This window comes from Aedes albopictus, chromosome 3 (assembly GCF_035046485.1).
Source record: "Aedes albopictus strain Foshan chromosome 3, AalbF5, whole genome shotgun sequence".
Taxonomy (NCBI): domain Eukaryota; kingdom Metazoa; phylum Arthropoda; class Insecta; order Diptera; family Culicidae; genus Aedes; species Aedes albopictus.
The window spans coordinates 237,212,150-237,232,882 of NC_085138.1; the positions used below are offsets into that span (position 1 = coordinate 237,212,150).

At 39.8% G+C, this 20,733-nt stretch overlaps 1 protein-coding gene across 2 annotated transcripts in view; it reads right to left on the reverse strand.

Moving 5' to 3' along the window:
* Nucleotides 1–1,267: 1,267 nt before the first annotated feature.
* Nucleotides 1,268–20,733, reverse strand: part of LOC109431990 (probable helicase with zinc finger domain) — a 29,778-nt gene continuing 10,312 nt past the window's right edge. The window contains exons 4-6 of one of the 2 annotated variants that reach the window (XM_062859653.1): nucleotides 18,295–20,123; nucleotides 14,662–18,169; nucleotides 1,268–14,576 (exon numbers count right to left, since the gene is read on the reverse strand). In XM_062859653.1, coding sequence (XP_062715637.1) covers nucleotides 14,705–18,169; nucleotides 18,295–20,123 — 5,294 coding nt within the window. In that variant the 3' untranslated portion in view covers nucleotides 1,268–14,576; nucleotides 14,662–14,704. Of the gene's footprint in view, nucleotides 18,170–18,294; nucleotides 20,124–20,733 lie in introns of both variants that reach the window. The other variant, XM_029854395.2, reaches the window with a different exon arrangement.

Genomic DNA, 20,733 nt, shown 5'->3' on the forward strand with positions numbered 1-20,733 from the left:
TTCTGTCACCGTTCCAAATGTTCTGGCGCTAAAGTCCATGTCTCGTCCGCAATGCACACAAATTGACCGGATTTTGTGAAAATCGTACCCCGGCTGTTGAGCCCGGCTCGTCGTATAACACCTTCCAGGGCGATGTTGAATAGTAAGCATGAGAGTCCGTCACCTTGTCGCAGTCCCCGGCGAGATTCGAATAAACTGGACAGTTCACCCGAAACCCTTACGCAGTTTTGCACACCGTTCATCGTTGCTTTAATCAGTCTAGTCAACTTCCCAGGAAAGCCGTTTTCGTCCATGATTCTCCATAGCTCTGGGCGGTCGATACTGTCGTATGCCGCTTTGACGTCGATGAACAGGTGATGCGTTGGGATCTGGTATTCACGGCATTTCTGGAGAATTTGCCGTACGGTAAAGATCTGGTCCGTTGTCGATCAGCCGTCAATAAAGCCGGCTTGATAACTTCCCACGAACTCATTTGTTTCAGGGTCACAGACGACGGCAGCATTCAAAATGGTGATCGCTCTGAAGTTCTCACATTCCAAATGGTCACCTTTCTTGTGAATGGGGCAGATTCCTTCCACTTCTCCGGTAGCTGTTCGGTTTCCCAGATCCTGACCATCAACTGGTGCAGACTGATGACCAACTTTCTAGGCCAATCTCGATAAGTTCAGTTGTTTAATACCATCCAGCTGCTGTATTGGTTTTGATCTGGTGAATGGCATCCTCAACTTCCCTCAGCGTGGGAGTTGGCTCATTTCCGTTCTCTGTTGCATTGGCGTAGTCGTTCCCTCCGTTGTCGTGGTCTTCCGTGCCTACGTCCTCCACGCCATTCAGGTGCTCGTCGAAGTGCTGCTTTCACCTTTCGATCACCTCACGTCCGTCCATCAAAAGGCTATCGTCCTTATCCCTGCATGTTGTTCATTATGTGTTATCCTAATTGTGATGTTGTGCAACGTTCGCTATTCTGTCAGGTACCAGACACTAACATCAGGTTTCTGATAATGTTGTTCTTATCCGTCATCTTGGGGCACTCCTTGTCAAACCTACCGTCAATGAGTCGTCTTGGAGCAGTATTTATCATTACTTCCCGTCCTGCTGTGCTAACTGCTCCGTGAATAAATTCCCATAGATTTATAAGATTGTCGTCTACGTTGATTCCTCTTATCTGCCCATCAAGCTCCTGCATTCTGCTGAGAAGCGCTGGATAGTTTAACAAAACTTACATATAAAAGGATGGTGATATTAGATTTCCATTCAAACTACATAGCGATTCATCAATGATTTGTGATAGTTTTATTTTTTTTTTTCTAAATGTGAATCTGGATATTTTTTCTGTTCCGTGTCACATGCGGGTGGTTATGCGTATTGCGTGTAATAAAATAAATTATCCATACGTAGCAGTACATAGTAATAACATTACACAAAAACTCAAGATGTTTGTTTTTTTTTTGTTTATTCTTTGCGTTTCGCAAATTAAATTAGATTTAATGTGGCAAATAATCATAGAATGATTTCTGTGGTAAACTTCAAGTCGAATTACAAACTGTTAACAAACGTGCATTGTGGTCAATGTAGTCAGCGACAAAACTGCGAAACAAGTATTTTTGTTTATAATCTTAAAGTTGAAGGCAAAATTAGGAATGACAGGGTGGCCACACAAAATCGAAATTGAAATTCCCGCATTTTTCCCGACTTTTTCCCGCATGAATTTTGAATTTTCCCGACTTTTCTTTATATACCTATGGAGCATGTAAAACATCCAATAATCCAAACTTTTAAGTGGATCTGTAAAACTGAAATATTTACAGTGTCATTGTGATACATACTATGACAGTTTTACAAAATTTTAGAGACTTTAACTTCAAATTAACCCGTAACGTGGGTAGATCACCTTGGAATGGTGCGTTACGGCGTAAGATCTACTATATTATACCAAATTTTAATCTTGCTATTATCCAGTCTGGTTAATTTAAATGCAGGATCAAGATTTGGTTTACTTTTTTTACTGTTTTTTTTTGTTTATTAATTGTTTTTTATTCTATTTTTGTAATTTGTTTTTCACTGCTAATATACCGTTTGTTTTAGAGGAATGCAGGTAAATTTGTCCTATGTGTAAATAACACAATTTACAAAAAATATAACTGTTGTGAACGTATTACCATTTAATACTATTTTCTATTTCAGATTTACAAGCAGCGATCAAAACGGCATGGCATCTCTTTTTTAGAAAGATTAAGATTACCGTTCGATTCAGTGGCAGGTAGACCACGGTGTCCGCGTTGATTTCTTCGAGCCGAGTTTCGTAATTTCGCGTGTTCTGTTTCTTCGAGTACAGTTTCGTAATTTCACGGGTGTTGATGTGTATTTCTTCCGATTCTTATTTTCGCGAACCTCGTTTTACGCAAACTATTTTTGATATAAAAAAAATGGAATGTCTGGAAGCTATCCGGTAGTTAAAATACAGTGATCGGGGCGTGAGTGTGGTATCCGGGATCAGCCGTACGACGCCAGCTAGCAGTAGATGCGGTTTTGTTTTCTTGAATTGATTGTGCGGTGGACATTATTCCCTGACATGTCGCGTATGTGAGGACGTATTCAATTTTTCGCGAGTGCATCGTTCGTAGCAAAACAAGAATCGGTCTGGTGATTGTAGCAATTTGTTTACCAAAACAAAGCCCCTAACAAATCATCCTTCCCGTATCCAAACTCCTAGTGATTACTCGTAATAACGCAGAGAATTCCTCGGTTATTGGCCTAAGCGAGAATCACGTCATCACTTCCTTCCCTATCCTCAATTGACCTGCATTCGGACGCGGCCGGCGCTGGTATTGCGTTTTAAAAAAAGTATTGGGATGCCAGCATTTACACAATGAGGAGAAGGCTAGTCCCAAGCATTATCTGTTGGTTCATTGTGTAAATGCAGCTGTCCTTGCAATAACAGAGGAGCAACCGCGGGCGGTCAATCATGCTCATGCTCATGCTCATTTTAGAGACTTTAACTTCAAAATAAATAAATTTGTAACATATGCTTGAGATATGCTTCTTATTCCGGATGCTTTGTAAAGTAAACCTATGCTTGAAAATATGTGTTTCGGAATTCCCAAAAGACTTTTGTGAACTCCTTAAGAAATGCTTGATGAAATTAAAATACTGAATAAATGTCTGTGATATTTGCTCACATACTCTGCTGGTAATGAATCAGAAAATCCATTCAATAATTGTGTTAACAAATAAATATTTAAAAAATAAGATTATATTCAAACCACCAGATTCAAAATCAACCGAAATCCATTAGATTACACATAGTTTGATATTTCGTATATATAAAGGATTTTTGCAAGAACTCGCTGGCGATTTTTTGACATCTCTTGGAAATTTTCTAAAGAAACTGGCTTCTGAAAATACAATTGGATAAAAAAAAAATACAGGACTAAGATAAATCTCTGTTGGAGCTTCTCGAAATACCTATGACCTCTTTTGTGGGAATTGGTAATTTTCAAAAAAGGAAATAGAGTTTGTTATGAAAGCACTAGCGGTGAATTCCTTGGCGGAATTTTTCTCAAATTTTGAAAATATCTGCGGATTTTTATGAAAAGTTTTCCATTCATTATTTTTTTTTTGTATCTGCATTAACGATATTTTTAGCCGTAGGCTAGTTCATCTCGGGAACTAGGCTTTACTTCCCTTCCGAAAGAAGAACTCACATTTTGTAAGTTTGTCGGGAGTGGGATTCGTGATAGTCCTCGGCGTGATAGTCAAGTGTTCTAATCATCACACCAGGTCCGCTCCTTCTATTCATTAGCAATTTCTAGCTGAAATTCTCATATCCTGAAAAACAAAACTTTGACATTTAGGACGAAATTTGTAAGGCTCATTTTAGATATTTAAGGAAAATGTCGATATTCTAGGATTATCTTCTAATCCCATTATTGAAGAACTTACCAAGTAAGTTGAATGTTGATTTTTCAGAACCAACAAAACAAACACACTTCCCTAGAAACACCAGGTTTCCGGGATATCCGAAGAGGTTGCCATTATACCCAAAATCCCTAGAACCATGTTCATATAGTCTTCTTCTGTAAAATCATGAAGTGTGATATGTCACAAGCGAGGTTCCAAAAATGATCAAAAAGTGGTTACTTTTCTTTGAGCACCAGGTTTCTGGATCCAGAGACATGGCCAGTTTACTTGAAATCCCTAGAAACAATTTCCAATACTCCTGTTTTGCAAAATCATGAAGTTTGATGTGTTGCTAGCCAGTTTTCAAAGGCGGATTAAAGGTTGCACCACTAACCAACAAACCCAACCCCCCTCCTCCCGGGCATAAATCCGGAACAACGGTAAAATCTATCCAATTTTATAAACTAGAAGGACTTTGTGATCAACGGTCAAAGGTAACACTAAAAAACCATCAGATTCATCTACAAGAAGGGCTAACAATATTTCAGTATAAGGCATTACACAGCGCAACATTTTTTTGTCTCAAGAGCAAACTTATGTGTCTCCGAAGGATTTTGGGCTGCTGAATCCGAATCCGGGCTCAGATTTGCTCCAACACGTCACAATTTTGAGCTATACCTCAATTTATAGGGCAAAATATGCGATTTTGGGCTTTTTTGACTGCAAGCCATTAAGCTTGGAAATATTTTTTTAGGCAATCAAAAAGTTAACTGGTCCATTAACATCTAAATTAACGACTTACGCAAAATATTTCGTTTTACCTAATCAAATTTGATAGATTTAAGCATTTTATGTTAGTATGAAAACTTGCATGCATCTTTTGGAGGGTGACTTGTATGGGAAATATTGTGCCTAGCATAAATCGCTTAAAACTATCAAATTCGATTTGGTAAAACGAAATATTTTGCGTGAGTCGTTAATTTAGATGTTAATTGACCAATTAACCTTTTGATTGCCTAAAAAAATATTTCCTTGCTTAATGGTTGACAGTCAAAGAAGCCCAAAATCGCATATTTTGCCCTATAAATTGAGGTATAGCTGAAAATTGTGACGTGTTAGAGCAAATCTGAGCCCGGATTCGGATTCAGCAGCCCAAAATCCTTCAGAGACACATATGTTTGCTCTTGAGACAGACAAAAAGTTAGTTTTTGTTACGCTGTGTTATTTGACATTCAAGATTTCGTCAGCAAACCCTGCAGAACCCCAAGAAGAACATTAAGCAATTCTTCAGATTTGCATTAACAATTAAGGTTGAAATCTCTTCTACAATGTTCACATGTCTGTCTTAAGGAAATAATGCAAGAAGGTTTTCATGTTTTACATTGGTAACACCAGGAATTCCTTCAGTAGACATTGAATTCAGTAAAAAAAATCTAGAGAATTCAGGCTCCTGAATTTTAACTCGCAATTTTGCCTCCGTAGTAATATCAGTGATTGCAAGAATTCTAGGTATTCTAGTCTAGTCTAGTCTAGTCTACACATACACAGCCATTCATTGAAAGAATCCTGGAAAATGATGGAATCGACTAGTTCCATCATTTTTCTTGTCATTATTAATGATTGCAGTACATCGAAGATGCATTACAAGCATTAAAGCGGCCAGGCCTACTGTGCAGCGATATTAATTCAGCAATAAAGACAATGAGTGGGGACATCTCGTACCAACCGCTCAGTTTATGGAAAAGTGATTGCAAGGATTCTAGGTATTCATTTATAAATTAATCCAGTTATTCTACAAATCGTTACACAGAAAACACTTAAAGAGTTCCTTCCAGTATTTCGTCATCAATTAATAATTCCATAAAAAACACCAGAGACTCTTCAGAAACGACTGAATTATTAATGCCTTTAATAATTATTCCAATTTTTTTTAAATGCCAAATTGTTAGTGTGATGGATTTTGTGATTGCAGGGAGTTTTTCTATTAACTGAAATTTTTAGAAATACCAATAAAAACTCCAACAAAGCAATAGTTTCAGAAAGTCCTCCACTAGCGAAGGAATGAATGATTAAAAAAAAAGTTTCAATGAAAACATTAATTGAAACTTGTCCTAAAGCTCAGCCAGATATTTTGGCAAAAAATCCTAACTACTACAAGGAACTGCTACAGGAAAAATCTGGATAGAATCTCTAAAACTATGTCACTAATTCTGATCACACATTTTGATACAAATGTAACAAGCTAAAAATTTTCAAAGAAAATGTTGGAGAAGTATTTTATGGCATTTCTGATAAAATCATTCAAAATTTGGCTGCCACAATTAATTTTTGCGAAACTTTTTTCACGTTTTTTGAGATTTCAAAACTTCATTTTTTTAAATTGTGATTTAAAATATGTTTGTGCCAAAATTGAAGTCCGGATGCTCGGACTATAAAAACCTGTCACACGGACAGTCTCTATCAAACATAAAATCACTCGTTATTCAAAAACCAACGCTCATCAGGTTTTTGAAATCCCTGCGTGAGCCTTCAGAAACTGTGTAAGAATCTGGATTTGTGAGGTTCAAGTAAATCTAGGTTTGAGTTTACATCATAAACAAAATTCCCGACTTATTCCCGCATATTTCCCGATGAATTTCAATTCCCGACTTTTTCCCGCATTTCCCGAATTTCCCGAGTCTGTGGCCACCCTGGAATGAGATTACATGCTCAAAAAATTTAAAATATTATATTTGAAGGAGCCTTTCAGCGTTACACGGTGTCTATGGTAAGAGTATTAGTTAATAAAAATCAGAATCGTTAAGTCACCCTCCAAACGAGAAAGCTAAGGGTCTCTCCTATCATTTGGTGCTAAGAGCGACATGATCTTTCGGGTTTTTTTTACCATATAAATTTTGGGTATAAAGTACGTAAAAATGGGTATTTCTTGGAATTTTTTTCGAAATCTCAAAAAATAGAAATTGTTCTAGACGAATATTTCCCTTTTATTGCCAAATCAAAGAGTGGACCCTTAGCTTTCATTTAGTGGGTGACTTAGCGATCATGATTTTTAGACAATATTTTATGCCACAGACATCGCGCTCATCTCAAATTTTGGTTCAAACGAAATACAAAAGATCAAGATAATTCATTTTTTTTGTAGAACATATTTAAATTTTAGTTTGTTTTCCCAACGCTAGATGTCCTGAGCCTCAAGCCCTAATTTTGGGTAGACATTTTATCGTGCATGCCATACAGAAACATTTTTTGGTCTCTGGACAGATGGCCGAAACACATTTGGCCGAATGAAAAATTACCAAAAAGACAAATGGCCGCTGCTGCAACTAGCCTGACCGGTAAGGTAAGTACATGCGTACATAATTTGATTTAGTACAACTGAATAGTACAATCCTATGTATACTTTGCACGGGATCCAATCCAAATCGGAAAAAGTAGACTGGAATATTCATAATATATTTCCATTAAACTTGTCCTAGGTAAAATCTTCAAAATCGAGCAGCATCCATTCTCTAAAGTGATTTGAATCAATGAAAACATAACCTATTTGATGCGTGACTGTACTTTGAATTACCGTTTTCAAATGAATGTGATTGTGTTCTATGACTGTTTTGTTGCACACTTTTCGCAATTTTGTCCGCATTCTGTAATACTGATTGCGTGTTTTACTATTGATAGAACCAATTCTGTTATGCATTAAAAAGTAAACTAACTTGTTAGAAGCATAAGTTTTCCGTAGGACGACTGACAACATAACATCAATGAAAATTTTATACGCTTGTTTAAAACAATTATGGTTTAAAAATAGGTTTGTGGGAACATTAAAGCTGGTTACAATATGAAATTAAGATAGGCGTCGGAAAATACCACACAATTCTTAATTTTGTAGAATAAAAAAACCTTTTTGAGCACTTAATTCGAACCAATCTTCGGAACATGAGACTCACATGCTCTTTTCATATCTACGTTAGTTAACGTCAACCAAATCTACAAAATCGACATAACTTAAAACAAGTTGACAAAACGACTCAAAGAGAAGAAACTTTTAGCCAGGATCCAAACAACACACTCATTCTGTGTGGTTTTAGTCTGAGTATGATCATGTTGTGAGTCGTGACCGGAAACAGCACTGTAGAACAATTCATCTTATTTTCATTTTGATATCCGTTTTTCGCACAGGTAACCTATCTGAGATTTGAATACACACAAAATTCATTTTACGGAAATCACTGAATTTGTAATAGTACATTTAGGACCAACTTTAGTGCTATTTTCACTTTGAGGTTTCATTACCGGATAAAGTATTTCTGCAAGTGGTATCACATTCCCCAGATTGCTGTTCAGCGAAAACGTTTTCGACAAATTCGTTTCCTGGAAAATCGAGTCCCTGAAATACTACTCCCCAGAAACTAAATTCTTTGCACACATGAAAAATGCCTCTGCACGAAATAGTAGAAATGTGTTTTTTTGTGATAAAGTATCGAAAAGGGTTGAGTTAAAAAGTTCTCTTAACATAAAAAGCATATGAATTTAACGTAATTGGCGAAAAAAAAATCTTCTACATACGGGGAAATGGTTCACTGAGTTTTTTTTTCATATAATAGACATTTCCCAGAAAAAATAAATAAATTTTAATCATCGTGATATATGATATTATCTTTTTTATGCATAAGCGCTGTGTAAAGAATTTTGTTTCCAGGAAGTGCTTTTTCTGGGAAACAACTTTCCAGGAGATAATGCATTCCGGGAAATATTTTCCCAGGAAACAAGCTTTATGGAAAATGTAGTACTAAGGTGTTCTTTGCGATTTTTTTTCCGAAAAATATTGTAAGCCTTAAAATGGTTTTCCAGCTATCTATCCAATCCATTCCAGATTATGGTGTATCACGTTTTCTTCTAAGGTTCATCAATGACTTAGCAGAAAAAATAGGGTCTGGGACCATTTGGGCAGGAGCATCTATTTCGGGCACTTGCTGCTATAACTCAGCCAATTTCAAACCGATTCACTTAAATTTTTAAACATGGCTAGATACTGTGCGCATCTGATTGTATCTCAAAAATCAAGTGAATCGGTTCTAAATAGACAATAAGCAAATTAAACATATCATTATCTTGACTGCAGAACACTTTTCTGTTCAGCCAACGATGAACGTAAAGAAGGGTTGAGGTGTACGAGATATCCTACATCATATGAGATTCCCGTCAAATGAATTTAATGTGTATATGCCACCATATTGTTTCTTTGTATTTATCATTATTTTTTTCATTTTTGCTCTAGTAAAAAGTACATTAATAGATTTTCCACGTATTTTTTTTAAATATATGCTTTGCTTCTATTCTTCTTTTAATTTTTGTGTAATAGTTAATATAATTATATTTTACATATACAGTTATACATTAATTACTAGGTTTCATCAATAATAGTTTTTTCGATTTTTTGGATTTTTAAGTTTTTTTTTTACATTTTTTATTATTTTTTCTTGTGTTGTCACAATATAGTTTATTAATACATGTTAATGTCTACGTATTATCACCATCGCAACTGGTTTCCCTATCGCGTCACGATCGTACATCGAGAATGCCATGAGGTGACGCAATACTGAAACAAGCTATGTGGTTAGTAATAGTTTCTATGTGTTACATTTAATTTTTTGTAATTTTTTATTTTTTGTTTTTTTTTTGTATCTTTTTTTTGTTTTATATATTCCAATAATTACCATAATAATTTCTAATTTTGTTATAAAAATGAGAGCTGTTTTCACAATCGTTTACCGCTAACTAAGGAAAGTAGTGTAATCATAATAATTGATTGAAAAATCGACACTGGATAATAAGGCCTAGCAATAAAAATTGTTTTTTTTTCTGACGATCTGATCGTCTTTTTTTATTTATTTTTTTGTAGGGTTTAATATTAGTTTCGATCTGAAGTTTTTGTTTTAATGTTTGTAATGAAATATGGATACAGAATGTGGCAGAACGAACCCAAGCTGTGGATCAATCTACCTTTGTCGTGACGAACTTCTCAATATTTGTTGAAGAACTACATAAACTAGCATTCATAGTGACATTTTACCAGTAAAGTATATTTTCGCAGTCCAAACAAAATTTCAGTACCTGATGCAAAACCGGAAAATAACTTGAAACGAGCTCACCAGAACATTTGATTTATCGTTGCGTCTGCTGAAATTCACGTTACTGAAGAAATGTTATGAATAAATAACCAAACAGATGCGGCTGAAAATTATAGTACCGAATGACTCATTTGGCGTATTGATTTTCAAAAAAAATGTATTCGGGAGGGAAGTCGTTTGGCCCACAGAGGTCCAATTTCGAGAAAAGCTGGCATAAACTCAATTTTTGAACATGTCTTCAATGGGTTATGTTATGGTATATCGAGCACTGATCTACAATATCAGGAGCATTGAATAGCTGTTAAAGAATTAGGAAACATTAATTTTTTTATCATGTTACAGCACTAAAAAGTTTGTGATAGAAAAATTACTGAAAAAAACTAGTTCAACAACTACAAAAATCGGTTAATATGAGTAATTCAATTACTTATTCGTAAATTCTTGTGTATATCAGACATCTGCAATGGAGCAAGACTCCAAAATAACACTTTTGGCTTCAAAATTTACATTATATGTCATTAGTACGAGACATTTTTACACTTGGACTTCGAAGTGTCTTACAAATCGCTCCCCGCTGCTCTTTGCAGGGATATTCCGTTCAAATGCTCGTTTAGGTATACAGAATTGATTAAGGAAAATTGCAGCTGCCAAAACATTAGCGCCATAATGATGTGTATAGCCAAATTGTATGAAAAACAGTCATTTTGCTCGGTTTTTGTTCGAAAAAATTGATATATAATGAAAAAGCCATAAATATAAAATTGAGAGCTAAACCATGTTCCAATATTGTCTATCCGATTGGAATCAGGACAGACATTCAAACGAAAATTGCCATTTTCTTGGTCCACAAGTGCCGCAACTGTTTCGCATCGAGTGCGCTGTGTTGTTAACAATAACGGGAAGGATGCGCACTACTTTTGACATGATTCCAAAACGTCGCGAGTTGGGTCGCGACTTGATTGTGCGACGTCCGGTTTGGTGGTGGCCCGACAATACGTTCAATTAGGTCAAAACTAGCAGACTACTAAGATTTGACCATTTTGGTCAGGTATTGTCAAATTTTTAACGGACTCTTAAAATATTCTGTAGTTCACAAATCTCTCACTCATGGCGCTCGCATCGTTTTTGCTCCTGTATGACGTTTGCTCTCTACCGCCATCTACTCAATGGGTTTGCGAAACACAGCGTAATTAGCATTGGGCGGTTATACTATTGTGACGATGATTTTAATTGCACTTTGTTCCAAATGATACGTGTGTGTGGATAATTTATTGTGTGGCCTAACCATAAGTAGCTCTAAGCAGTCATTTGGCATGACTATAGTTCTCGCTGTAGTTTCACATGTTGCTTAAGGCAAATATGCATTTCTACGTGTTATCACAGAGAAACAGACGTAACACCACGTAAAGCATCGCCACGAAAACATAATCGCCCTATGCTAAGCGTACTGTGTTTGGCCGAGCCGCCACTAGATGGCGGTAGTGAGCAGTGAAGAGAATTGTCAGACAAAAGAGGTACAAAACAAGCAACAAAGAAGGTGCGACGATTACTCTTTATCCCTACTGGTAACAGATAATGACATGATCTCGAAATTTTTTGTTGCAGACAAAACGGAAGCTGAATGTGTTGCATACTTTTCAACTCGTGAATAATCAATTATTGCTAACCCAAAGTCGGAATTGTTTGATGACAGAGCTTCACCAGAGTTGCAGTGTTTACCGACTCGAAGTTACCGTTCGAAAATCGCAATGCAAGGCTTAAAAATCTCTAAACTCGTGGTGTACGATGTTAATCCTATTATTTTCAAGTTGGGATAAACTTATGTCGCATGGGTTTGTTTGTCGCAACAAATACAGGTTGCGACATTGTCATTATTGTTGCGCGATTGGTGATTTGATGTTGCATGAAGAAGAAGAAGAAGAATGATGGTGTTTTGAAAAAATCCTATCCCTACAACACAGGGGAAGATTTTAAAGTGCCTCTATAAAATCTAAAACAAAATCTAATTAAAAACGGTTTGTTGTACGGTGTTAGACTTTGGACGGACTACATATTGAACGTATAAATTTGAATTTAATTTTTTTTCTTGATAAGGTACTTAATTTGTAGTCCGTTGAAAGTCTAACACCGTACATCAAACCGTTTTTAATTAGATTTTGTTTTAGATATTATAGAGGCATTTTAAAAACTTCCCCTGTGTTGTAGGGATAGGATTTTTTCAAAACACCATCGTTCTTCTTCTTCTTCTTCATGCAACAACAAATCACCAATGGTTGAATTTTGATTCACTACTAGTGAGCAAACGTCAAACAGGAGCAAAACCGATATCAGCGCAGCGAGTGGTCAATCGACCTACTACTGAATATTTGAATCAACCGTTAAAAAGGTGATCGATGGGAAGCAATGAGAGTTTGACGTCTGTTTCTCGGTGGTGTTATATCAAACCATCAGCGCTACTTATTATTATGCCAGTTTGTTTTACAGCAAATAATTTAGGGATGTACCGAATATTCTATTAACCAAATATCAGTTTAATCAAGATTTCGCTGAATTATTTGTCCGAATAACAAATTTATTATTGGACCGAGTGTACCGAATACAGACTATATAGTGATAATGAGGCTTTAAAATAATACATTCTTATGAACAATCATACTTTATAAATTCATTTGTTTATTTGCCCCGAGCAATGAAACTCGAGATATCCGGTTTTTGGTCGAATAGTACTATATTCTGTAATTACCTCATGTCATTTGCCCCTCAATAAAAATACTGCTACTCGTTTTGCCACACTGTTCTATATGCATATTCACTGAAGCTAAATATGCGTGGGAATTGTTCTGAAGCAGGAATATTGCAAGTGTATAGTTATTGCTGAAGCCCTTGGCATTCAATGTTTTGCTTTAGGTGTTGGGATTCCGCTAATGTATACGACAACGACGACGGACAGAATCAATTCAGATTGGTTACGAACGGAATAAAAGTAACACATATTAGTAGATTTCTTCGAAAGTCAATAGAAAATCAAACGAAACACACAAATCTAAGGTATGACTAAATATCGAAACGGTTGCATAAGTAGAAAAGAATATTTTTCATGGATTCATTAGATTTTACCATTTTGTTTTTTTTTTTTTCATTTTTATAAATTATGTAATTTAATGTGTTATATAAGTGTGTATATATAAGTAGACGAAACTTTTTGGATTTTTGTATTATTTTTTATTTTTTTTTGTAACATTTTTGTTTTTTTTTCTTTTATTTTATGAACTTGCAATTCTACGTTTTCTAACTTCAAGAATTGTCCTCTGACCGTTTCAATGATTACCGCATCACTTTTCAGTACGTTTTCGCAAAGCTACGCTGTAAGAATTCGAAACTTAGAGGAAATCATCATAAACAAGAAGCCAAGTAAAAGAGCCATGCTTGTCCTACAAGCACCCAATCGGTAAAAATAAAAAATTCAAACACGATACACGCTTGGATCTCGATTTCACTGTTTCCGAATGCTCTGCGTCTATGAACCTCATAAAATCTCATTCTCGACGTTTCCGGAAAGTACCATTTTCCAGAATGAAGTAAATATTTCCGGAATTAATATGTGGATTCCTCCCACTTCTTGGAATCTAACGCAAGATTTCGTGATGAATACGAAGTTTTTTGCAGACGTTTTCCCGGAAATTTTTCGTGAGATTCCATCTTCGAGGATTCCTTCCGAAAATACTCTGAGGTTTCCCAGGATTCTTTCAATTGTTCCTATTTGTTTTTCTCGATCTTTTTGCTGGAGCAGGCATGCGAAATGTCATGAAAGTGTCGTCTTGTTATTTCTTTCACAGCCCGTAGTAAGAATTAGTATTTGGTTGAAGAAGTCGTCATTGATATCATCTGTCTAAGATTTCTCACGGTTTATTTTCCAGAAGATTTCAAGTAATTTCTCCCGGAGTTACTTGCAAGGTTACTACATCAGCTGTATATTTTGAGAGTTAACGTTGAAAAATCGTAAAGATGTGTCAAATGAAGACCCGCATGACGGTAACGTTTATGTACCTTTTGAGATAAGTGAGCCTTGTACTTTTCACCAATAAGAAAACATCTGATAGTTTAATTTTTCAGATAGATGACGCTTTTCTTTTGGAACGACCGCTCGACACTCTAGCATAATGAAATTTTACCCAAAACAATCGGAATAAGTCAATTAGGAACCAAAACGAAAACAGTGTAGAACCATTGGCCCCCTCCATTGCGTGCCCTCGTTGTTCGCTCAAGTTTTTCAATAATGTATTGTTCTCCAATCGAAATGTTGCAATAGTTGCCCATTAGTATACAAGTTATAATTTCCTCTTACCCGATAACGATAATTTTAATCCTAACTCAAAATGATAAAATTAAATGAAATTTGTAATTCAATACTACCAGACTTGTCTCTGGTTTCCGCTCCAGTCTTGATTTTGATGATTACCTCCTATTTCAACAATCATTGTTGTTTCTATTCCCTATAATATACTCCTCCTTCGCTCGTCTATCACCCCATTTCGCTTCATATTACATCGTCTATAGTTAAAGATTTGTTAAATTAGAGAATCATCATATCGCGCGCAACCATCAAGCTTCGCATCTTGCCGAAAATGTTACTTACCGCTGCGCCTTCCATCCGCGTTTGATCTACGCCCATTTCCTCCCTACTGAAAGTAATTGTAATACCCGTTGCTTTTCCGGCCCATATCTCGCAGGGCAGCGAACGGGACCCCTCCGGATCCACTGCTGCTCCCATCGTTTCCCATTCCGCTGCCGTCCTTCGATGATCCCGAAAGCTGTTTGCCGCTTCCAGCCGCCGCCGCCTGACTCAGCACACTGGCGTAGGTTTGATTCTGGCGGTTCAGTAGCTCTTCAACCGTAGTGGCGGCGGTGCTGTTGGAGGCCGAATTGCCACGATTCTCATGCAAATGCTGTTGTTGTTGCTGCTGCTGTTGCTGTAGTTGATGCCAAAAGTCTCGGGTATTGAGATTGTGTTGTTGCTGTTGCTGCTGCTGCTGGTGCTGCATTAGTCCTGCTGCTAGGTTGTGTATCGATGGGAACCCTTGGAAACCATTCGATTGATCCCCGTACTGGGATGGATTCTGACCGCCAAACATCATGTTGCCGCTGGTGTTTCCGGGATGTAGTTTACCGTCCAACGCTTCGAACAGTGACTGCTGAAGATGGTTATCCAACAGATCAGGCGTGGATGAAGACGCTACGGATTGGGTGTTGGATGAAGAAGCAGTACTGTGGTTGTTCTGGTAGTTTTGGCCGGCTTGTCGGCGGTACAGCGGTACCGATTGCTGTGAAGAAGATGCCGAAGAGTTGGAACCCATGAGAGGGGCCATATCGTTCTGCAGCGACGAGGACAGATTTCCGAATAGGTCAACACTATCCAGCAGGCTTTTGCCTCCAGCACCGCTGGTTTGGCAGGCTAGCAAAGCATTTCCATTGGCAATGGAGTTGCTTTGGTGTGGCTGGTGTAGCATCGAGGACTGCTGGATGTTGGTCGGTGGTGCTAGGACGTCTTTGTTGGTATTCAATATGTTCTCGAGGAACAGATCAGCTTGAGAAGGTAGCAACGGGTTCTGCTTCTTTTGCTGTGGTGGCTGTGGATTGTGGTGGTTTGCAAGAGTTGGAATCTGCCGAAGGATTTCGATAAACTTATTGGCCGCATCCAGTCCTTGGGTTTCCACCAGCTTCACGAACCAAATGTACTGGTATTCTCTGCTCTGAAGAGCAACGTCCTGGAAGCTCATATAGGGTGGTAGCAAGTGATTGAAATCGGAAGCGGCACCTACTGAGCTTGAATGAGGCTGGTGCTGCTGTTGGTGGTGATGTTGTTGCGACTGTTGTAGAGGTTGTGACGCTGGACCGTACTTATCCGGAAAATGTACGTTCTGAAGGAACTGAATATCCTTATCCAATCGGTCATCCATTCGCAGTGGGTTCATTTTCTGTGTTTGTTGATGTAACAAACTTTGCGGTGGATGGCCGGATGGCATCTGTAGCTGGGACGCTCTAGCTGTGATTGTGGCTATCAGATCATTCGATAGATTGGACAGGTATGGATCTTGTTGAGTGTAGAGAGACGACTGATGGGGCTGCTGTTGTTGTTGCTGCTGCTGTTGCTGTTGTTGATAGGAACTGGGACTGATGGGACCGCCAAGAATAGGGCGAATGTGATTCTGATGTAGTTGATGAGGCTGCTGTTGTTGTTGGGGTTGTGGCTGCTGCTGCTGTTGTTGTTGGTGATGGCCAAGAGCTGGAGGATGGGCCTGATGGTGACCGAATGGAGCAAAATTTTGCATATTTTTGTTTTGAGGTTGTTGAATGTAAGGCATCTGTGGAACAGCTGATAGCGATTGCTGTTGAGATACAGGGCTTTTCAGGGGAGGTTGAATAAGCGGTCTTCCTCCACTAGGTGTTAGTTGCATATGCTGATGCTGAGCCAGCTGTGGTCGGATTTGTTGAGCGGAATTTTTCTGAGGGAGTCGCCAGCCAGGTGGAGTGTTGCGACCACCGGGCGAGGGAACCATCGGAAAATGACCACCGGTTCCAGGAGCACTCCACAGATTTGCCGGATTGTTTGGCTGAAATGCAGCTGGTCCTTGAGAAATATTAGGCGGAACAGGTGGCCCAAGCGAATTGGGATGCGGCGGCGGACCTCGTAGTGACTGCTGTTGGGATTGCTGTTGTTGCTGCTGCTGCTGTTGATAGAAGAACATTGGGTTCTGATATGGAAACTGTTGCTGTGCCGGCTGTGGTATAGGGGGATGTCCACCGTGTGCTGGACCGTGTCCCATAAACGGAGGTTGCGGTTGTTGCATTGGTTGCTGAGGGACAATCTGTCGCATCATATTACTATTTGGAACACCACTACCAGTACCACCACCTCCGCTGTGACCACCAGAGAAGTTCTGGTTTGTCTGTGGATGATAGTTGTTAGGATGCTGACCATGATGGGACTGTGGCTGATGAAACTGTCCCGTAACGTTTGCTGCCTGCTCACGTAGATATGCTTCGGCTTGCAGTGCTCGCGGTATAAACTCTGGAGCAAGTGGGTTCAACACATAGGTCTTCTTCAGTTCCACCCCATCCAACTGTGACCGCAGCAAGGACCATGTGATTCCGAACAAACTCTTGTTTTGGTAGCATATCTCAATGAACCGTTCCCACACTTTTCGACATCGGCCAATCGAACATAACGCCACTGGGTCTCCAACTACTGCCACCAAACTTTGGGCTCGGGTTATCGCTGTATTCAGCAGCTTCGAATTGCTCAAGAACCCATAATCAACATCTTCGGATGATTTACTGCCTTCGCCAGCAGACCCCGTATTACAGGTTCGTCTTGTCCTTACGGTCGACAGAAATATAGCCCTAAACTGCTTGCCCTGAACGTTTAAAACGCGTTCCACACTTATCCCTCCCATACGCCTCTTCCTCAATTCCGAACGAATCCGAAATACCTGGTCCGCGTATGGTGTCATGATGCCTATACTCTGATCGTTGATTTTCCCCCAAGAACTAGGCCACTTCTTCCGCAACTCGCAAACCCGTTCGACAACCTCATAAACCTCCGAATTATTGTAGAACGCCGTCGAATTCTTGTCCTGCACATCCTCGCCTCTTGTCGTAAAAAACGTCAGCGGGTAAAACTTTTCATGTCTCGGCTGCTTACCCGACGCAATCAACTTCTGCTCGTAGAACAGCTCCGACGTGAATTTGATGATGGCCTCATGCGCACGATAATTCTCACACAGCAAGATCTTACAAGGGAAATCATTCGGATAGTGATCGTACAAACGCTCCAACAGCGAAATGTGCAACTTGCGTTCCTTGGCAAAGTTGGAGAACAGCTCCGGCGACATCTGCATGTGGTCTCCGGCCAGGACGATGCGGGTCTTCTCCGTTGCCAGCGCCAGTGGCATGATCGCTTCACATTCCATCGCCTGGGCAGCTTCGTCGAGAAAGATGTGGGTAAAGTGTCCCTTTGGCAGGTCCAATGATGCCAATTCCATCGAAATGTTCAGCGTTACCACGACGATGCGATGCTTCAGAATGTCCTCCACCGTCGGACGGCGAAAGTTCCGCACGTTGATGTTCAAGTCGATTAGGCAATACTGCAAGAAGATAAAACATATGTATGATACTTGGTCGTTGCAAGCCTGACCTATTCTCGGTCACTCGGCTTGAAGTAGTTCTGTTTTCTAAAAAAAACCGTGAATAAAAAGATGACATAACTTACCTTCTGCACAATACTGTTGACCGTGGCCACCCATCGCTTGTGGTAGTAAACGCGCAACGGTTTGGCTTCCTCCATCCCATCCTCGACCCACGGATGCAGATAGTCCTTGATGTACAAATCCGCCGCCGAGTTGGAGTGCGTGCATATGAGAATTTTCGATTCGGGTTGCAGTAGCAACTGTTTGATGGCTTGCGCCAGTGTGTAGGTTTTTCCGGTACCGAACGGTCCGATTAGGAGAATTGGGGGCAGGGCTACGTTGATGGGCGTCGTTATTGCCACCACTGCTTCCTTCTGCTTGGAGTTCAGTTTCGGATCCAGCGAGGCATCCCACTGACGCTGGGGCGTCCAAGGGATGTTTGGTTCCAGGTAGATATCCGGGAAAATTATCCTGAAATCGGCAATTTTGTCGATCGCGTGATGCCATTCGCAGTAGGTAAGGCGGTTCGGTTGAAACTGAATGTCTGCAACGAACTCGGTGTCCGCCTTTAATCCGAGACCGGCGACAGCCTTAGCCGACACTTTGAGATATATCATGTTCTTCCCTTTGTCCTCAATGACGGCCTCGTAAACCTTGCGCTTCTCTCCTGGCGGGACGGGATCCTTCGAGGCAATCAGTACTGCTTGGCAATTGTTCAGGATCAAACGACCCGCCGAGGTGTCTTCGGAAACATCTTTTCCGAGTTTCATTAGCGCGAATAGTTCACCGGAATGGGAGTACTTGGCTGTGCTAGTGGCCATGCCACTCGGAGTCAACAGGTAATTAGTCGCTATCGTTAGTCTCGTTGTCAGATTGTACCGAGCTATTTGTTCGTATCGGGCAATCTCTTCCACGTACAGCAGTTCGTGAGTACGGTTACGGTAATTGTTCTTGGTTACCTTTTTCTCTGTGATAGTAGATTGCGTTAGTACGAAGGATGTTGCTTTCGGTAGAGGATACCTGGCCAGTAGATCCTTTTCGCGTTCGGCGTCTGCAGCATAGGCAGGTGTATGCATGTGTGGAATGATGGCCGTCGTGAACTCTATCATCTCAGAATTGGTTTCGTCCCATCGTTCCGTCGTAGACATCACAATGTCCTTGCGAATTTCCTGTATCTTATCTACCTCTGTAACGGGAACAACGTCAACGCAGATATGCTTCACAAGAACTGGCTCACTTCCCAGGTCGAACACCACTGCTTGTCGAAACGTTCCGTAGATGTCGGTATTGAACACAACCTTCACTCTGTGTTCCAACATGGGACCTGCCTCGTTCATATGATCACCATGCTTATTTTCCGAAGAAGCTACCCATTCCTGATCAGACATCAACTCCGCTTCTACTACCCTGTTTCCGGCTACTGTTTGACCCATCTTCTTACCGACGCTGCCACTTCTCGGTTCGCCAGGGAAGATCTGCTTTATAATGAAGTGATTCCGATGGGCATCCTGGAGCAGTGCCACCGCCTTCAACAGCCTACGCGTCTTCAACACAAACGTCCATTCCCGCTTGCTCACCTTGGAGCTCACCGTAGTCACCAGGTCCTGCGAGCAGGACTCCTCCACCCCGTCAATTTTCTCCTTCATTACCTTGTCCGGGCTGGGCGCCTGGACCCATCGTTCCAGCAACTGTTCGGTGTAACTTTTTCCATACAACTCCTTATCTCTCGCGCGTTCAAGCTTTTTTGTCCGATACTGGAAACGTTCTTTCCACTCATTCAGTTCATCGGTTCCGTGAGCTTCCACGCACTGGTTACCGTAATGACAAATTTGGTTTTCCACGTAGTTCTCACATAGCGTGTATGATTCCGCCGTGTAGCCACGTGGAGGCGGTCGCCATTTCCAGTCACGACCTTTTTGAAAGAAACAATGAAGAAAAAATGGTGAATTAGCTGTTTTGTCATGTGCTGCCCTCGTTCGATCGATTCGCCGTAAACTTGCAGCGTATTTATTCCCCGAAACTGTCGATTTATACAATCACGGTAATTTAAGCCTTAACCCCTTAACATTCCGTTGTTTTCCTAACAGTAAAAGTAGTAAAGCATTGTTCGGAACGCTATGCGGAGATTTTATGCTACTTTCAATGGTGCCTGGCACAAGATTGCGCCAGAACGCGAAGAAAATTTACTGACAGACAAATCAATGGTGACAACAAGGTGGAAGAAACAGATCTACCCCGTCTGGCATAACGGGCATTCGGCACGCTGCTATTCATGATACATGATGATCTTTGGCATAATGACCGTTTGACAAACAATAAGTGGAGTAGCATTCATCATTTTCTTGTGAAATTTAACGCATAAATATCTGTGTTTTTTTTTTCAAGTGTATTAAATATCTCGTGATTCGTCCACGGACGGACGGAACGGAATTAGGAACCGAAAACAAATGATTGGGATTAGGTGATGCCACGATACAAAAAAAAAACATTTATCACGCGAGAAAACTTCAGAAAGGTAAAAG